This window comes from Dermochelys coriacea, chromosome 3 (genome assembly GCF_009764565.3).
Source record: "Dermochelys coriacea isolate rDerCor1 chromosome 3, rDerCor1.pri.v4, whole genome shotgun sequence".
Lineage (NCBI taxonomy): Eukaryota > Metazoa > Chordata > Testudines > Dermochelyidae > Dermochelys > Dermochelys coriacea.
The window spans coordinates 144,124,193-144,141,628 of NC_050070.1; the positions used below are offsets into that span (position 1 = coordinate 144,124,193).

The following is a 17,436-nucleotide window of genomic DNA, read 5'->3' on the forward strand; positions in this document are numbered from 1 at the left end:
CATGTGCTAATGTCTTTGGGTCAAATCCTGCTCCCGTTTATACCTGTGTAAACCTGTTCGAATTTCACATGGTCTTTATATTTTCCTCCATGTTTTTAGCCTCCATCTCCTACCAGACGTATCACCCTGTGAAATTCCTGAATTGGATTTTTTTTTTTTTTTTAAGAAGTGATCTTAGATAAGAGCTAGTTCAAATAAGGAAAAGGCAAAGATTTACCTTCCATCACTGGAACACGGAACTATATTTATAAGTAGAATAGCTTCTTCCATTCCTTCAGAGTTCAGAACTTCTGTTTGTTCTTCCAGCTTCATGCAGTAAGCAAGTGACTGAAGCCAAATGTGAGCAGATCCTAAATGAATGACCTCAATAGGATCCCAAAATGGGTCGCAGTCTTGGCTCACATACACATCCTCTCCATCTAACAAATGCTGATAAATCTCCTCCATTAAGAATTTCCTGTTGATGAACTTGGCCTTAGACCATACCCACACCTAGAGATACACAGGAAAGATGATAAAATAATTGGTCATGGATAGGGCCCTACCAAATTCATGGTCCATTATGGTCAATTTCATGGCCATGGGATTTGAAAATTGGTACATTTCACATTTTCAGCTGTTTAAATCTGAAATGTCATGGTGTTGTAACTGTGGGGGTCTTGACCCAAAAGGGGATGGGGGGTGCAAAGCTATTGGGGTCGGGGGTCATGGGATTGCCATCCTCACTTCTATGCTGCCTTCAGAGCTGGACTCTGAAGGCAGCAACCATAGAGCTTCCTGCAGCCGCAGCAGGTTCCCAGAGGTGGACATGGGTCTGATCTCCCCCGTGCTGCTGGGAGCGGCCCCAAGCAGGGGCTCTTAGCTGCTAGTCCTGGCTTGTTTGGGAGGGACAAGACTTTCTCTTCCTCTGCACAGCTGCTCTTGGGTACCTCTGCAGAAAGCTCCGCACCCTACCCCGCAACTCACTTCTTGCTCCAATCATCCACAGCTGCAGGGGGAGAGGTACAGAGTGCCCTCCACCCCACTGATGCAATTATTTGCTTGTTTCAATAAGATAAAGAAAGGTCATGTGAACCTGACAGGATGTATTGATTGATGCTTTACAGCAGCAAATACCACCAAGTCTCAACTCCCTGATTGATCGATATGGGCATCTGAGAGTTTTGTAGGGAAGTGATCTCAATTGGTAGCCTCAAACTTGTGAGCCATTGCCTTAAGTTAAAAAAAAAAGTTCTGGTTTCAAATGTCATTAATTGAATGTCAGCCTTCCAGCAACTTCATTCCCTGTCTCTGTGCTGAACACACCTGTCCGTGTTTAGACACTACTCTCTTTACATCTACGGAGTTGGTTGGAATTGTCAGACAGCGCTTAGCTAGCCTTGCAAGATGGAGGATTCTGCCTTCCGCCAAGTTTCAGAACTGTAGCACAGGTAAAACTACAGTCTGCTTCTTTCGCAATATTTTGGTGAGGCGGCATCTCCAGCCTACAATTCTTATCAAAGCCAGGAGCTGCATTAAGCGAGCTGAAATCCACCATCAACAGGTGCATTTGTGCAACGTCAAAAATATGCACTGCTTTTAGGAACCTTGCTGCAGGTTGTTGAAACTTTTGTGCTGTTTTTGCTACATCACTGGACTCTTCCCCATAGCAGTAGTATTGTCTGAGCTTCTTTGCCAGGTAAGAACACACCTGCTGAGCACTGGCATTTAGAGTGGATTTTGATTGACTGTGCTCCAGCCCAGAACAGTATGTCCATTACTTCGTGGTACGCTTGGTGGGTTCTGACACGTCGAGATTCAAACCAAGTGATTAAATCCATGAGTCCTGTGGCATTTTTGGCAACAAACAGAACTTCCTCATTCAGCTGAGCATCATTTAGAAGCGTTGACAGTTCTGTTAAAACCTGCGTTATTGGTGTCAGTGTCCACTCTTCTGAGACGAACTCAGCGTAGTACTTCAGGTGAGCTGCACGGTATTGTACAGGCCAAAACCGGGAATTCCAATGAGTAATTCTGGCTCTGGGGGAAGTGCAATTTTTCTTCCCCAATTTCAGTTGTGTTTGCAATGTGCTGCCTGTATTGAAGTTTGCGGCTAGGGCAGTGTTAAAAGATCTTTTAATGTAGCTGACCAGTTATCAACTTTACCAAACTAACATCCCCACAGCTCACTGACAAGAGAAATTATATGTGCATTACATGTAATATGGACAGCATTTGGCATTAGACCTTGCAGAACCGATTTTAAAAATTTCATCATGTAAGTCGCATTGTCACTTGTGAAAGCAGATACTTTGTCAAAGTTCACACTTTAATTTGGTTTTAATTAGCACTTGAGAAACTGTAGTGTAGTTAACAGCATCCAAATAAATGCAGTCAGCGAGCACTGTTAGCTTTTCTGTCTGTACATCTTCAGCCTTGTCAGAAATAAAATCAAAGAGACCAGGCAGTACATAGTTGTCTTGCTCACCGGTGGACTCATCCAAAATAATTGCAAAATACTCACATGAGTTAATTTGACACCTTATCTCCTCAAAATGTGTAGCAAAAACCTTTGGAAGGTAGTTCTGTCGTAGCTTATTCGCACTTGGTAAGCAACTGGTATTTTGTACATTCTGTTGAATGATCTCACGCAGCTTTGGGTGATCAAATTTTTCCAATGGACTATTAGCACTTGCAAATGCAGCCACAAGTTCCATTCTAGCTAAATGACGGGTCTTAGAGCTCTCTGTCATCTTCTTAGAAAGAGAAGAAATTGTGGCTGTTTTTTTTTAATTTTTTGTTTACCAGCAATGTGCCATCCCCAGCCCTCTTTCTGCTTTGATGGGTTTCTGAGTCTAAGTGGCACTGATCCATTGCCCGATGTTTGTGATCCAGTGAAACACTGCAGCTTGTACAAAATAGTTGGTCATCACTGGCATGTAGAATCTGGCTTCCAAATTCTTTCACACGATCTGCTGCATTTGAGGTTTCTGATTTACTTTGCACACTCATTTTACAGTAATTGCACACGTCTTCTGGTAGGCAGTCAATTGAGATCACTACGCTACAAAACTTCTCCAATGTCCATATCTACCAAGCTCAAGTGAGTTGAGCCCTGAGTGTGATTTGCTGCTTTAAAGTGTCAATCAAAAAATTCTGTCAAGTGCCTCACCTTTCTTTCTATTTTTATTGAAATAAGATGATAATTGCATGTGGAAGGGGGGGGCAGTTCCTTGTACAATGTCCCCTCCCCAGGCAGCGGCAAAGGGAGGAGGGACAGGAAGTGAGTGGAGAGAAGGGGGTCCGGAGCTATCTGTAGCCAGGAGAGATACCCAAGAGCTGTCCTGGGAAAGAGCAAGTCCTGTCCTGCCCCAGCCCTGCCCAGACTAACAGCTAGGAGCTCCCTGCTTCCCAGCAGCACAGGGAAGATTGGACACAACTCCACAAGTCTCCTCCAGCTGCAGGAACCTCTGGGGTTGCTGCTTAGTCCCAGGGAGCGTCCTGCAGCAGGGGAGGCACCTGGAAGTGGGTCAGGTCTGGTCTCCCCCTCCCAAGAAACTGTGCAGCAGGAGCTAGGATCCCCCTTTGCTGGGGAGCTCCTAGGAACAAGGGGACATCAGATTTCACTGGGAAGAGTTTATTTCATGTCCCGTGATGCGTTTTTCATGGCTGTGAAATTGGTAGGGCCTAGTCATGGGGTTCTCACTTTGGTGCATTCAGATTTGCCAGATTCTTCAGATAGCTTTACTAGCGACTCTATGTGCAACCCATAGGATGAACACCAGTAAGAGAAAGAGGACCTACAGTTCAGTGCACCAAATTCAGCCCTTTGGTATCTACAGCGACACACACTCTGGTTATCTTTCTCGTATTTAAATATAACACTCCTGTGAGACATCATTCCACGTGTAAAGAAACAAGATGCTTTTAAAGGCAAGTAGAAAGCAATACAACCTTTGATCGCTTTATATTATTTGTGTCAGATTTAAGCAAACAGAAAAGCTAAGAACCCTTTAAGAAGAAAAATTGCACTACATTCTACAACTGCAATATTTTGAAAGGGGAGATTGGTTTTTCACTCTGTCATAGAAGACATACCAGATCAAAATAAGGATCACATTATTGTGACACTATACCTCAGCGGGGCACCCAGTAACCCCCATATTCCTCATTTATATACAATTGTGAACTTGCATATAAAGCATGCCCTGTGCAGTATCAGGAGAAAGAACAATGACTTTCAACAGATCATAACCTATCTAAATATGGATATTGGTGCATATGAAATTATGAGATTGTGTTGTATGGTTGTCAGTAAAACATGCTGTAAGTTGGGGACTCGGCCAGATATTAGCTCCCCAGAGACAACAGCAAGGAAAGTAACCAATGCCTGGGCGGGTGTCAAACAACCCTTCAACAGCCACTGTCCAGCAAGGGAGCTACAATTCAATGACTCACCTGCATAAGGCCACACCAGGGGAATTGCTCAACCTTGCCTGGGGACTCAGCAATGCCCACCAGACATGCCTGGACTTGTGTTCTCCAAGCGCATGGACTAAGGGTATAAAACAGAACACGGAGGGCCAATGGTTGGCCTTTTTCCTGTCCCCACCTACACTGCAAGCAACAAGAACACTCAGAAGACTGAAAGAAACGGAGTACTTGTGGCACCTTAGAGACTAACAAATTTATTTGAGCACAAGCTTTCATGAGCTATAGCTGTAGCTCACGAAAGCTTATGCTCAAATAAATTTGTTAGTCTCTAAGGTGCCACAAGTATTCCTTTTCTTTTTGCGAATACGGACTAACACGGCTGCTACTCTGAAACCTGTCATTATGCAAGGCTCAGAAGACTGAAGACTCCAACAGAGGGGACTGGCCCAGGGTTCAAGGATAAAACCTGTGTACTATGAACTGCAATATCCGGTGGGATGAGAAAAACTGCTTAAACTATATGTTGCCCAGTCTAATATGGTTGAGAGTTTAGACTGCGTGCTTATATTTTCTTTTCTTTTGATAACTACTTAGATTTTAAGTAATAGGCAAAAAGTCAATCTTTTGTAGTCAATTAATTTATTTAACTGTTTATCTTTACCAGTGAGTTTGTCTGAAGTGTTTGGTAAATCTGCCCAGGTTTACAAAGGCTGGAGTATATCCACTTTACCAACCAATTACTGAACTTGCACTGCTCATCTTGACGGTATACTGCTGAGGTACAAGACTGGGAGCTGGAGGGATTTGGCTGGTGCCTTTCTCTGCATGATTCACAAGTGGCTCTGGGAGCATCATGCACGCTAGCTGGGGGTGGGGTTCCACGTGCAGTTGTGCTGAGTGATCACAGCACCTGTAGGGGTTTGCTGCTCATCACTAGCAAAGCATTGAGAGACACAGCCCTGGCTGGAGAGTTCAGGGGGCACAGCGTTCCCACAGTCCCAGGCGGCACCCCGGGGATCCCGTCACAATTATAACATGCTCCTGTAATAAACAAATCAGTTACAAATAGGGATGGACTCAAACCAGAATTCCTCAGTGCCTAAACTCTGGGATTAAAAATGTAAGAGATGTTCGAATCCTTCCCTCAACAATGACTATCCCAATGATAAAGGGTAAATGGAGACATACAAGTAGTTGAAATTTCAGTTTTGTAAAGAGAAAAATTAACAAGTGTCCCCTTTATTATATTAACCCTGCAGCTTTGTTCCATTCATCATCAAGCAGCCTGTGAACAGTTACAATTAAATTATTTAATTATCCACTCTCCATCAGAGTGGATCTAGATGATACATTGGTAAAAACCCCAATGGTCAGTGTATACTAGCATTCCTACTATCGCTAGTGCTGATGAAAAGAACAAGTGCTACAGCAACGATGGTTGATCATCAGAAAACCCTCAGCAGCATAGACACGGCTGTGATATGAGATTCTTTGGCCACTTCTCTCTGCATTTAAACCCTTTAAGAAGATTTTGGTATCAAGTACTCCTCTCTTAAATAGTTCAACAACATTAATTTCATCACCAGCTTCTCTATTGCCGAATGCTGAAACAGAAACTAGAGCAAAAGTCTTAATGTATCTAATTGAGAGTTCATTTTGATTTAAGTTGAAGGAAGGCTCAAAGTAGGTGATGAAATTAGGGTGGGGTCTTGAGAAAGGAGCACCTCTTGGCAGATCCAGGAGTTTGTACTAGGAAAGAACATAAGAAAAGCCAGACTGGGTCAGACCAAAGGTCCATCTAGCCCAGTATCCTGTCTTCCGACAGTGGCCAATGCCAGGGGCACCAGAGGGAATGAACAGAACAGGTAATCATCAAGTGATCCATCCCCCATCGCCCATTCCCAGCTTTTTACAACAGCTTCAATATGAATAAGGAGTGTATGGTGGGGGGGATGGGGAAGGTGGGTGGGAATGTGGGGTTGAAATGAACTGGAGGGTATAACCAAACTCCAGTGTTTAGAACCCAGCAGTCAGTGGTGACCCGTTTCCAGGCCTGGAGGAAGTGGGAAAGACTACTGGAAAAACAGGGGTAACAGAAACTAGATCATGAGGAATTGGTCCTTGACAAACCCATCAAAATGGGTGATTCAAGGTGCCCACGTGACGCTGGGCTGATTGAGAAGGCCCCATAGAGGAGAAGGAAGACAGGAATGACTTTCACCCAGAACCCTTGTTCCTGTGCCTCCTATGACCACAACAATTCTGGCGTACGTAAAAACAGCCATATGGCCGCAGCCTATATTGCCTCCTAGGCTGTGACTGGGACTGCAAGCCCAGGGACTTCAATGTTGCCTTGGTGTCTTTAGCCCTATGGAGCCTGGTGTCTGTCGGCTCCGAAAAAAGGGAAGGTCCCGCAAATGGCAGATTTGGTATTGCCTGCTGGACTTCTTGGGGGAACCCTGCCACCTGTAACCACGAGCTCCTACGCATAGTAAGAGCTGTGGCCAGAGACCTAGCCACTGAGTCTGCAGTGTCAAGGGCTGCCTGCAAGGAGGCTCTGGCCACTATTCTGCCCTCAGACACCAGGTGGAGTACTCCTGCTGACTATCGTGGGGAAGTTTGTCTCTAAATTTGTTCATTGCCTCCCACATATTATAGTCATAGTGACTCAGCAGCGCTTGCTGGTTTGCTATCCTCAACTAGAGCCCCCGTGTCGAATGGGATTTTCTCCCCAGAAGATCTATCTTCTGGGTTCTTTTGGCTTGGGGGTAGACCCCATCTGACCTTGGAGGTCCTTTTCGTTGGCAGCTTTCACCCCAAGGGACACGAGAGGAGGATGAGAGAACAGAAACTCACAGCCCTTGGCATGCACAGAGTTCTTCCTTTCTGTTCTCTTTGCTTGGTCGGTACAGAGGCAGGAGTCTGCCAAAATTCTGACCTTAGTATCTATGAAAATGGCCTTAATCGGTCCCAAAATGGCAGTGTGGAGGGGCAGGGCCATCTTAGCAGGGGCTGTGGCTGACAGAATATCCAGGAACCCATCTGAAGGTTCCTTGATGACCTCCACCTGCAATCCAAGGTCAGAGGCCACTCTCTTTAACAGGTCTTGGTGGGCCCGTAAGTCCTCCTGTGACGGGGAAGACCCTTTGGGTATGAGCTCATCCTCTGGAGACTATGAAGAAGAGGCGTGCGCTGCCATAGCGTCCCCTGCTGCCTCTTCCCTAGGTCCACCAACGTGGGTAATGGTATTGGTTCCGGTACCAGTCTTGGTACCAGGGAGCGTCCCTGCTTCAGGGCTGGCCACAGTGCTGGGATCTGCTCTGGCACTGGCCCTGGGGGTTGGCTCTGTGTGCTGCTGGTGCCACTACCGTCTCTGACCGCACTGAGTAGGAGTGATGTGAGCCAGTCCCTGGGCCTGGGGGAAGCCCCCAACAGGTTCCAAGAAGGCCATTTCAGGGGTGCCGGACCTCATGGGCCCATAGGCCAAGTCTTTTGGGTCATTCCTGCTCCCAGAGCTCCCAATGGTAGAATTGCCTGTGGGGACTGGTGTGGAGCTTCCCTTTGGTGCCAACGTCTCAAATAATCAGATCCCGAAGGAGATGATTCAGAGGAGGATCACAAAGGTGACCACAGTGGGGCTGATCCTCCCAGTACCATGGAGGCACTTCTGGTGAGGCAATGAAGGGGGGTTTTCCCCTAGAGGCTGGTCTTGAAATTGGCTTAAAGGCGGGTCAATGCCTCAGTGCCACTGGGTGGTGCTGCCTCCTGGTCAGACTTGGCACCGACAGAGACATTAGATCCTTAGCGGCAGCATAGGCTTCCGGGGTTGAAGGCACAGCAAACTGGTCCACTCAGTGCTGACCCATCAGTTGGTCAAGCGCGACTGGAGTCTGTGGTGCTGGCACTGGTGTCTCTGCCAGCTGTTGTCACGGTGCCAGAAAGGGAGAGCGGCCTGGCATGGGTCTCACTCTTCCTGCTGTGCTCGCTTGTCTGCCTTCGGTGCTGGCGAGCGAGTCGTCTCCTGGTGGCCCCAGTGCTGCTTCTTTTGCACTGGTGAGGAGGGCCGTTGCCGAGAGCCCCCAGCCACTGACAGTGCACTTACACTGATGCCAAAGTACCTCAGTGCAGTCTGATCTTGGCTCCGAGGCAGGTCTCAACGCTGCCTCCATAAGTAGGACTTTCAGCCTTGCTGCGCACGGGGCTTAAATTCCCAGCAGATGTTGCAGCGCTCTTATCTATGACCCTCTCCCAAACACTTGAGACAACTCAAATGAGGGACACTAGTAGGCATAGGCTTGCCACATGAAAAGCACTGTTCAAACCCCGGTGCCAGAGGCATGCCACACGGGGGAGGGACAGACCGCCTCTAACCTAGAACTAACTGAACTACTACCCTATGAAACTATTTACAATGAAGGAACAGTGGAAACCACTAAAAGCACTTTGCTCAAGGCAAAGAGGGAAGTTCCAACAGCTGCACAAGCGGTAAGAAGAAACTGAGGAGCGCAGGCTCGGTGGGAGCCCATTACACCAGCGCTATGAGCGTGCAACACAGGGGGGCCCCGGCACCGAGCCTATGGATACTACTAGGGGAAAAACCTCGACATCTGCTCTCGGGGCGCTTGCACACCTAAATCAGAATGGATATGTGCAATCATTTGAAGAAGAACCAGGGACACCATGTAAAGGTGGAAGAAGTTATGTAAGTGTACAAATAAGAGAAAAAGCAGTAGGGGGACTGAGAAAGCTCCCTGTTTGTGACAGAGGGAGAGCAGAGCTTATTGCAGATTACATTACAGTAAATGTCATGTGTAGCTTGCATCTTATTGATTCTCTCCAGTGAACTCTGCTACTAGGACAAGACTATGATTAACGGCTCAGCTTCTTTACCTGGTTAGTTATTTTGTTAGTCACTTTTACTATTACTTCCTTTTGCAGATCATAACCTCTGGAGTCAGATGATGCTAGATTTTTTACTTTCAGTTCCAACTTGAGCTCCTGCAAAGGAAAAAAGAATGTTTCCCAAGATAATATAATATAGCACATTAGTATCCAAATGTGGATTTAGCTAACCTTCATGAGACTATGTCACAATATGGTGCAACATAAAGGGCTAATGTATTAAAGGATTACTATTAGAAGTTTTATTGAGTAGCAAATCTCAAATACATTTACAGGAAACAGAAGTTAGAGAAATTCTAACAATGGATTAACTCAACATCTGGAAGTTTAGTTCCCCTTCCCAGGAGAACTGCGGCATCTCCAACTTTGGAAATTTATCCAGATGTTGAAGACACCTCCTCAGCCTCACTTACTGCCACTCTGCTGTGTACTGCAGGCACCCATTTTAAATCCACCTTTTATAGTGTAGCACGAGTCATTGTCACCACTAGAGAGAAATCTGGTACTAACGCAGGAGTGGGTTTTGACCTTCCCATGAGTCATCCAACTAGCTCAAATTCCTTCCATTTGATGACCCTCTCCCCACAACTGCACCATCACAGGCTCTTAATCTTGGGTACAAACATTTGTCCCCTCTCAGATGCTAGTATTCAAATGGAAAGCCTAGTAAAATAGCTTTCCCTCTCTCCTCTAACCACCAGAGGGAGGCTCCAGAGTCTCTAGGTCCCTTACTTGTTGGAAGAAGAAAAAAACTGAATAGGCTACTCCAATGCTGAATGCAAAGCTTGCCTGCTTTGGCACTTAATCCCCCAGTGATAGGGAGATTTTACTCAGTGAAAATCATGGCCAAGCTGCCATCAGTGCTGGTTACCCTAATGAGATCTACAGACAAACAGTGAATTGCTATAGATAAGGAAGGACTACTGGAGAGTTTCAGAGAGAGTGGAGAGAGAGCATGGTACTTCACTAAACTTGAGGAATGAACTAAGGTTCAGGCTGGTTACTTTATTCAAGCATGCTGTGATGAAGCTTCCCGAGTAGCGATGGATCAGCAGAGGGCAGTGTGGAATTCTTTATATCCAGTCTAAATTTTTCCTTGCTAAATTTCATGTCATTACTCTAACCTTTACCTCCTTATACAACCCAAACAATTCTTCTCCCGTTTTGGTATTTACACTCCTCAAATACTTGCAGTTTGTTATCTAATCCCCTCCTTAGTAATTGCTTAGCCAGGTTATACAGCACGAAACTTTATTTTCTCTAATATCCTGCATGCAAACTGAATTAGAAAAGGCTGTACTGAGTGTACTTAATACAGTTAGAAGAAAACAACTGCACAGAGAGATTGACAGGAAAAAAAATGTAGCTTAACTCTCACCCCTGCCTGTCAGAGAGCTAGGAAGATGGAATGAAAGTGCTAAAAAACTCACACTATTTGTCTGCAGTGTTCCAGAGGCTAATCTATTAGTTTAAAAGAAAACTACAGTAGTAGCCAGGGAGGAAAAGTGTATACTGCTACTTACCTTTTTCAACTCCTCGCTCATCTGATTTGCTTCTGCAACCAAAGGCATTAGTTTGATATAATCGTGAAATACTGCAAGAACACTAGGATCTGGTTTGCCATCCTTATTATTGACAACACCTTTAAGAAATGCAAAATTCGATGTTAAACAGAGGAAGACATTCCATTTTCAGGAAGAGTTTAAACTAGGGTTACTTATGGATGGCAAATACTATCCGCTATATATATGTGCGCGTGCGTGTGTGTGTGTATATATAGGTATATGTATATATGTACGCATGCAATATTCCCCAGAAACCTTTATGTATTTTAATATATACTCAAAATTTGATATGGTGTCAATGGCATGGCCATTCACCAGTCAGTTGGTCCTCATGTTCTTGCTAGAGATTAGTCACAGCTAAAAAGTCTGGATCCGGGATTTAGATTTTAAAACACAAGAAGTCTGGATGGATGTTTAGATCTGGAGTTTTGGTTCAACCCATTATGAAGATTTGCAAAATTTGGCTATGGAGTTGGGTACAGTTTTCCAGCTTCCCTAAATTTTATAGGTGTACTGTTCAGAAATATTTTTGGTTTATTATCTTTTGGAGAGAGGCAGTAATAGTAGTAATTAATATACTGTATTATACAGTTCCTTATCTCCCAAATAATTTTACAACTATATGGAATCACTGCACTTTTCTCTGGAATGGAACCACCTGAGATGTGAAACATAGCAGCTGTTCAATAACATACAGCAACCTGACAACAGTTTAGCACATGGAGTCACATACACCAGTTATTTGACTGAAACTGCAGGGAGCCATTTCTTTAAGAATGGTAAATTCCTACATTTACAAGTGCTTCTCAGGATTTCTCTGTTCTAATATCCACAAACCAAAATTTTGCCTCTGAGACTTGTAAGAGGGTGGGACTCACTCCTGCTGGTCATTGAGAATTAGCTCTTTGTCCCTTTCTCTGGGATTCTTCCCCCCACACTCTGCCTCTGGGTCTCCCCTTCCTGGGGAACCCCCAACCCACTATCCGCACCTTGCCTCAGTCTGGGCTACTGCCAGTCATCACCAAGCCCCCGCTCCCTGGAGCAGACTGTAGTGTAAAGGCCACTCATCATAGGCAAGGGGGTTCAGACCTGCTGCCTTCCTCTGCCTGCCAGTACCTCTATGGGCCTTGGACCAGGCTCTACAGCTTGGGGAGTTGCCAGCCTGGAGCGCCCCCGCTCAGCCTGCTCCTTCCCCAGCCCTGCACCACCCTCAGTATCCTGTCAGGCAGGTAGCCACTCCTTGGGCCTCTGGCTCACAGCCTTTTTATACAGGCCAGCTGGGGCCTGATTGGGGCATGGCCTAGCTGCGGCTGCTTCCCCAGTCAGCCATCCCCAGCCACAGCCCTCTCCAGGGCTGCTTTTAACCCTTTCTATTTTAGGAGTGGGGTAGCTACCCTGCTACAGGACTGAACAAATGTTACGTTTAAGAAAAAAAAAAAAAGTACAAACATTTCATTTTAAGGAAAAACCTTTTGCAGTGTGATCTCCTAGATGTACTGCAAGACAAATGTAATTATATAAGAAAGTGGGAGCAAGAAGAGGAAGAGCAAATTTTAGGTGAGCAGTGGGAGCTATTCCGAGAAGAGCAAGGAATAATTCCATTTCAGTAACAATATAAGAAAGTTTGTACCAGAGGTACCCAACTCAGTAAGAATTGAAACAGTTTATCAAAACTAAGTACAGCTGATTGCAGGAGGAGTAGTGGAGCAAGGGGAAAGGTACTGCACTTCTGGTGCTCCTGCCCTCACAAAGCCTTCTGGAAGATAGCTATAGAAGAACACACATCATGGATTGCTCACTTGACAATCTTGACCTCTCAGGGAGCAATCTTGTGTGGACTTCTAGTCTGGGGTGTTTATGTTATTAAAAATAAATGGATCTAATTTCTTATGCCATGTTGGCACTGCAGCTGTGCTGATGTAGTGTAGTTGATTCCAATCTCGAAGGAAGGGGTTTTTCCATGTAGGTACTCCATCTCTCCAAGAAGTGGTAGCTAGGTCAACAGAACTCTAGTCTACAGTGAGTGCAAGCTCAACCTAACTATAACCCATAGGGTGTGAAATTTTTCACAGCCCTGAGTGACAGCTAGGTCAACCTATATTTTAGGTGTAGACCAGGCCTTAGAAGTTGGTGATTGCTGCTTACTGGGAAAGTTTTATTTATGTATTTATTTATTTATTTAAATAAATACTTCAAAGATAACATGGGAAATCCTGGTGAGTAATAAATTGACGTATGCTTGAAATGAGAGAATTCTGGGAGACATGACAGGCAATCAATTAACTTATTCTGAGAGACTATGCAAAAACTCAGAACATCTTTTGTTTATTCACAACAGTACAGTATAACCCCTCAAACATATATTAATGCTACAGGTGTTAGGTTTTAAAAACATGTACGTGGACACTGGAGACAAAACATGCATAATAAATATTGTTTTAATGAATGAATTATCTTTCTCTGTGTATTAGAATAACTTTTAAAAATCTACAATGTAAAACATTTACAAAATAGAAGAATTTGGATAGGTAAAATGCGATTGATAGGGTCTCATCTTTCCCATGAGGCACTGTGCACCATCAGGCCCACATTAAGTCTAGCTGCAAAAAGGAAAGGTAGATTTAGAAGTACTCTCATCACACCCCCGGTCACCTCACAGAACTATGTTAGCTCAGTACACAAGCGGTAATGCTTACCAAGTTTATCTACACTGAAGCCTTCTGCTGCGGCCAACTCTGACTGAAAGAAATCATAATCATATCTGATCAAGTCCTCATTGGTGCGTTCCGCAGGAAATCCAACATAAAGGTAAGCACTGTTTGATCCCAAAATAACACGATCCTGAAGATTAAAGTACATGGTGCTGGTTAAACTCAAGGATGTGACGTTTCTCACTTCAAGTGCTCTCCTTTTAGCACTTGTGTGTTTGCTATCTGAAAACTGATATGCAGAAAGCAGCTATCCCATAAGAAAGGTGAAGGGACTGAAGAAATGTGCTATCTGAAAGGAGATAAGAGTGAATATCCAGTATTCTAAGGGCTAGGAAAGGAAGTAACCAAGGACAGCTAAGAATGACAACAGGGTAATGACTGAACAAAGCACTCTAGAAATCATAACAGCAATAAACATGACAATAGAAGTTGGGAGAAACTGGTTAACTTTTCAGCCTTACAGCATTTCTATAAATAGAAAAAAGCTCCTGCTAAGTACTTTACTACTCAGTCTACTACTGATTGCATATCAGAGTAAAAATGAAACTAGATAACTACTTGATGCTTCCATGAGTAAGACATTACTTCTGGGGAAATTCTGTCTCATTGTGCAATGCAGAATTTTGCAGAAATTAATGTGCATTTAGAATTTTCTTTCTCCCACAGAAATGGACTGCAGTGCTGCTGGTCGCCACTAGGGGCTGCGGACCTGGCAGAGCTCAGCTCGCACATAGAAGACACTGCTGGGGGGGAAAGGGAAGGAGCTAGAGGGTTTGTGTGTGTCTGTATTGTTACAGACATACTTGCTGACAAATATTTTGAAATAAGTTACTAAAATAATTGAAACTGGTGTAATTATGTAGTGTTAATTTGACAGACAAAATTTGCAGAATTTAGAACTTGAAAATATTGTGTGCTGAATTTTTAATTTTTTGGTGCAGAATTTTTACTTTTTTAGCACAGAATGCCCCCAGGAGTCAGACATGCATCTTAAACCATTAAACAACAGTGGTTAACATTCAGGTCTGTACTAAACATACTAAGGTTAAGGAAATTCTTTTGACTTAAGCTTCAATAGTAAATTAAGGTTACTTACACCTATAACTGGAGTTCTTCAAGATGGGCTTTGCATAGTTACACTTATGGGTACTGTGCCCCCTTGCGGCGGAACCCTCTTTTAGCAGTATCAGCTAAAGCACTTTCATGCCCCAGCTCCTCCCCTCAGTGTCCTAATGCACTGAGGGTGAGACTATACAGGCTCTCCACCTCAGTTCCTTCCACCACAAAGCCAGACACACAATCACGGGGACTCTGACAGAGGGGAAGGAGGGTGAGAAGTGAATATCCAGAGCCATTTTGAAGAACTCTGGTTACAGGTAAGTAAGTTTCATTTCTTTCTGAGTGGTTATGCATATTTCTAGGCAGTCATTTCCCATTTTGTATTCGTGCAAGTGATTATTCCATCCTAAGGGTAGTACTTCGCATTTGTCCTTACTGAAGTTCATCCCATTTAATTCAGACCATTTCTCCAGTTTGTCATGGTCATTTTGAATTTGAATCCTGTCCTCCAAAGCACTTGCAACCCTCTCCCATCTTAGTATCATTCACAAACATTATAAGTATACTCTCTATGCCATTATCCAAATCATTTATGAAGATATTGAATAGAACTGGACCCAGGACAGATACCTGCGGGACCCTACTCAATATGCCCTTCCAGCCTGACTGAACCACTTATAACTACTCTAAGTATGGTTTTCCAACCAGTTGTATACCAACCTTACAGTAAGTTCATTTAAGGCAATGGTTCTCAACCTATCAATCATTGTGGGCCGCATGCCACAGGTTGAGAACCACAGCGCGCTCCCCACAGATTCCCCCCCACAAACCCCTATGCCCAGCGCCTCCCACCCAGAGACCCCTCCACAAAGTGAGACCAGCAGTGGAGCCCTGAGCGGGTTGGGCTGGCAGCAAGGACCCTGGACCCCGCTGTGTGGGGCCCAGCAGCAGCCCTGACACTTCACCCGGCAGCTCCGGACCCCGCCAAACCCCACCACACGGGGCTGGCAGCCCCAGACCCTGCTAAACCCTATCACGCCGGGCCGGCTCGTGATCCCGACCCCACCGTGCCGTGCCCTGCCGGGACGGACAGCCCAGACTCTGCGATGCTGAGCGGTCAGGCAGCCAGTAACCTGGATCTGCGTGGCCTGCGGCCTTTAGCACACAGCTGTGGCCCAGCTAATTGGGCTGCACTCGGCCCGTGAGTTGAGAACTGTTGATTTAGGCTATATTTCTCTAGTTTGTTTATGAAAAGGTCAGGAGAGAGAATATCAAAACTCTTACTACAGTCAAGATATATATTTCTTTTACTGCTTCCCCCCATCCACAATGCTTGTTGCCTTGTCAAAGAAGGATATCAGGTTGGTTTGACACATCGATGTTGACTGAACACGACTGCTCAAGTGCAGACAGAGTTACAGTCAGATCATCCATACTGTCAAGTGAAGGATCTGCAAACCCTGGTGAAAGATGCTTCCCCCTTCCTGGGACAGAAGATCTGGAGAGAGAAAGAGGTGTGTGAAGACTCCACTAGACAGCTGAAGGAGATTTGTGAACCACTGTTAACAAGGCCAAGCTCGGGCAACAGGCATCATCCTTGCTCTGTCCTTAGGTATCTTCCTTATCCCCTTTTGTATCAAAGGAAAAGGCATACATTAAAACTTGCCCTCACTGTAGTAGGAAAGTCTTTAAACCACAATTTGAGGACTTCAATAGCTCAGACATAAGTTAGGGGTTTGTTACAGGAGTGGGTGGGTGAGATTCCGTGGCCTGCATTGTGCAGGTCAGACTAGACGATCATAATGGTCCCTTCTGACCTTAAAGTCTATGATTCTATTTCACAGAGACAGACTGTGCCTGCTTGCTCTGCAACAGAAATAGCACATTTTCCATTGAACCTTGTCACAAACAAGTCCATCATTGGTTGATCTCATCTAGAAAGAATAGTCTGAACCAGCTGATCCTTCAGGGATCATTCATGCATCTGGGAGCTGCTTCTGCTGAGACAATCTGCAACTACATTATTCCAGTACATTGATAAGCAACATTCTTTCACAAGTATCCCTCCCAATCAACCATTGATTGACACTTCCAAAGTCACTGTCCAGGATGGACACTGAACTGCACACCCAGGAGCCTGTCACCCTACATGACCACCCATCTAGAGAGGCTATGATGTTCTGAGGCCTGGTACTCAACAGCTGAAGACTGTCCCAACTTGGACTGTAGACCTGGGATGTCTAGTGGGGCATAGGTCTCATTCTCAGATGGGCAAACGGAGTCACATATGTTCTGGCTGCCATAAACCCCATGAGACCCAGGAAGAACCTTACTCTCTGTCTGGGGCAACTTTGAATCTTTAATAGGCATTGCTTCATTCCAAGAAACCGGTCTTCTCGCAGCCCAAGCTGCCATAATGACAGAACTCTCTGGAACCAAGGAGGTAGCTGGGACCGGAACAGAAGCTGGATCAGGAAACAACAACTGGTCTGAAGATTCAATCATCATCAGATCTGAAGATACACATGGACTCATCTCCTTCATTACTGAAACTATAGGTATTACTGGAACTATAGGTCTCCTGTTAGGATCCATAGCGGCCCTAGCCAAATTAGACAGGTGCAAGAGTTCTGATGCATGGGAACTGGCATTGTTAACATTGGCCGTCTTGCTCCTATGCTTCTTTTTCGTCAATACTGCAGCATCTGAGGTTGAAGGCGCTAGCAGCCCTTGTTCAGAGGCACTGCTTATATCCATCTTCTGGGATCCAGAAGAGGCATTTGGAA

The 17,436-nt window shown here is 45.0% G+C and overlaps 1 protein-coding gene across 1 annotated transcript in view; it reads right to left on the reverse strand.

Moving 5' to 3' along the window:
* LOC119852590 (kinesin-like protein KIF28P) overlaps positions 1–17,436 on the reverse strand; it is a 63,029-nt gene that overhangs the window by 14,319 nt on the left and 31,274 nt on the right. The window contains exons 15-18 of the mRNA XM_038393966.2: positions 13,577–13,721; positions 10,839–10,957; positions 9,304–9,411; positions 218–492 (exon numbers count right to left, since the gene is read on the reverse strand). Coding sequence (XP_038249894.1) covers positions 218–492; positions 9,304–9,411; positions 10,839–10,957; positions 13,577–13,721 — 647 coding nt within the window. The remainder of the gene's footprint in view (positions 1–217; positions 493–9,303; positions 9,412–10,838; positions 10,958–13,576; positions 13,722–17,436) is intronic.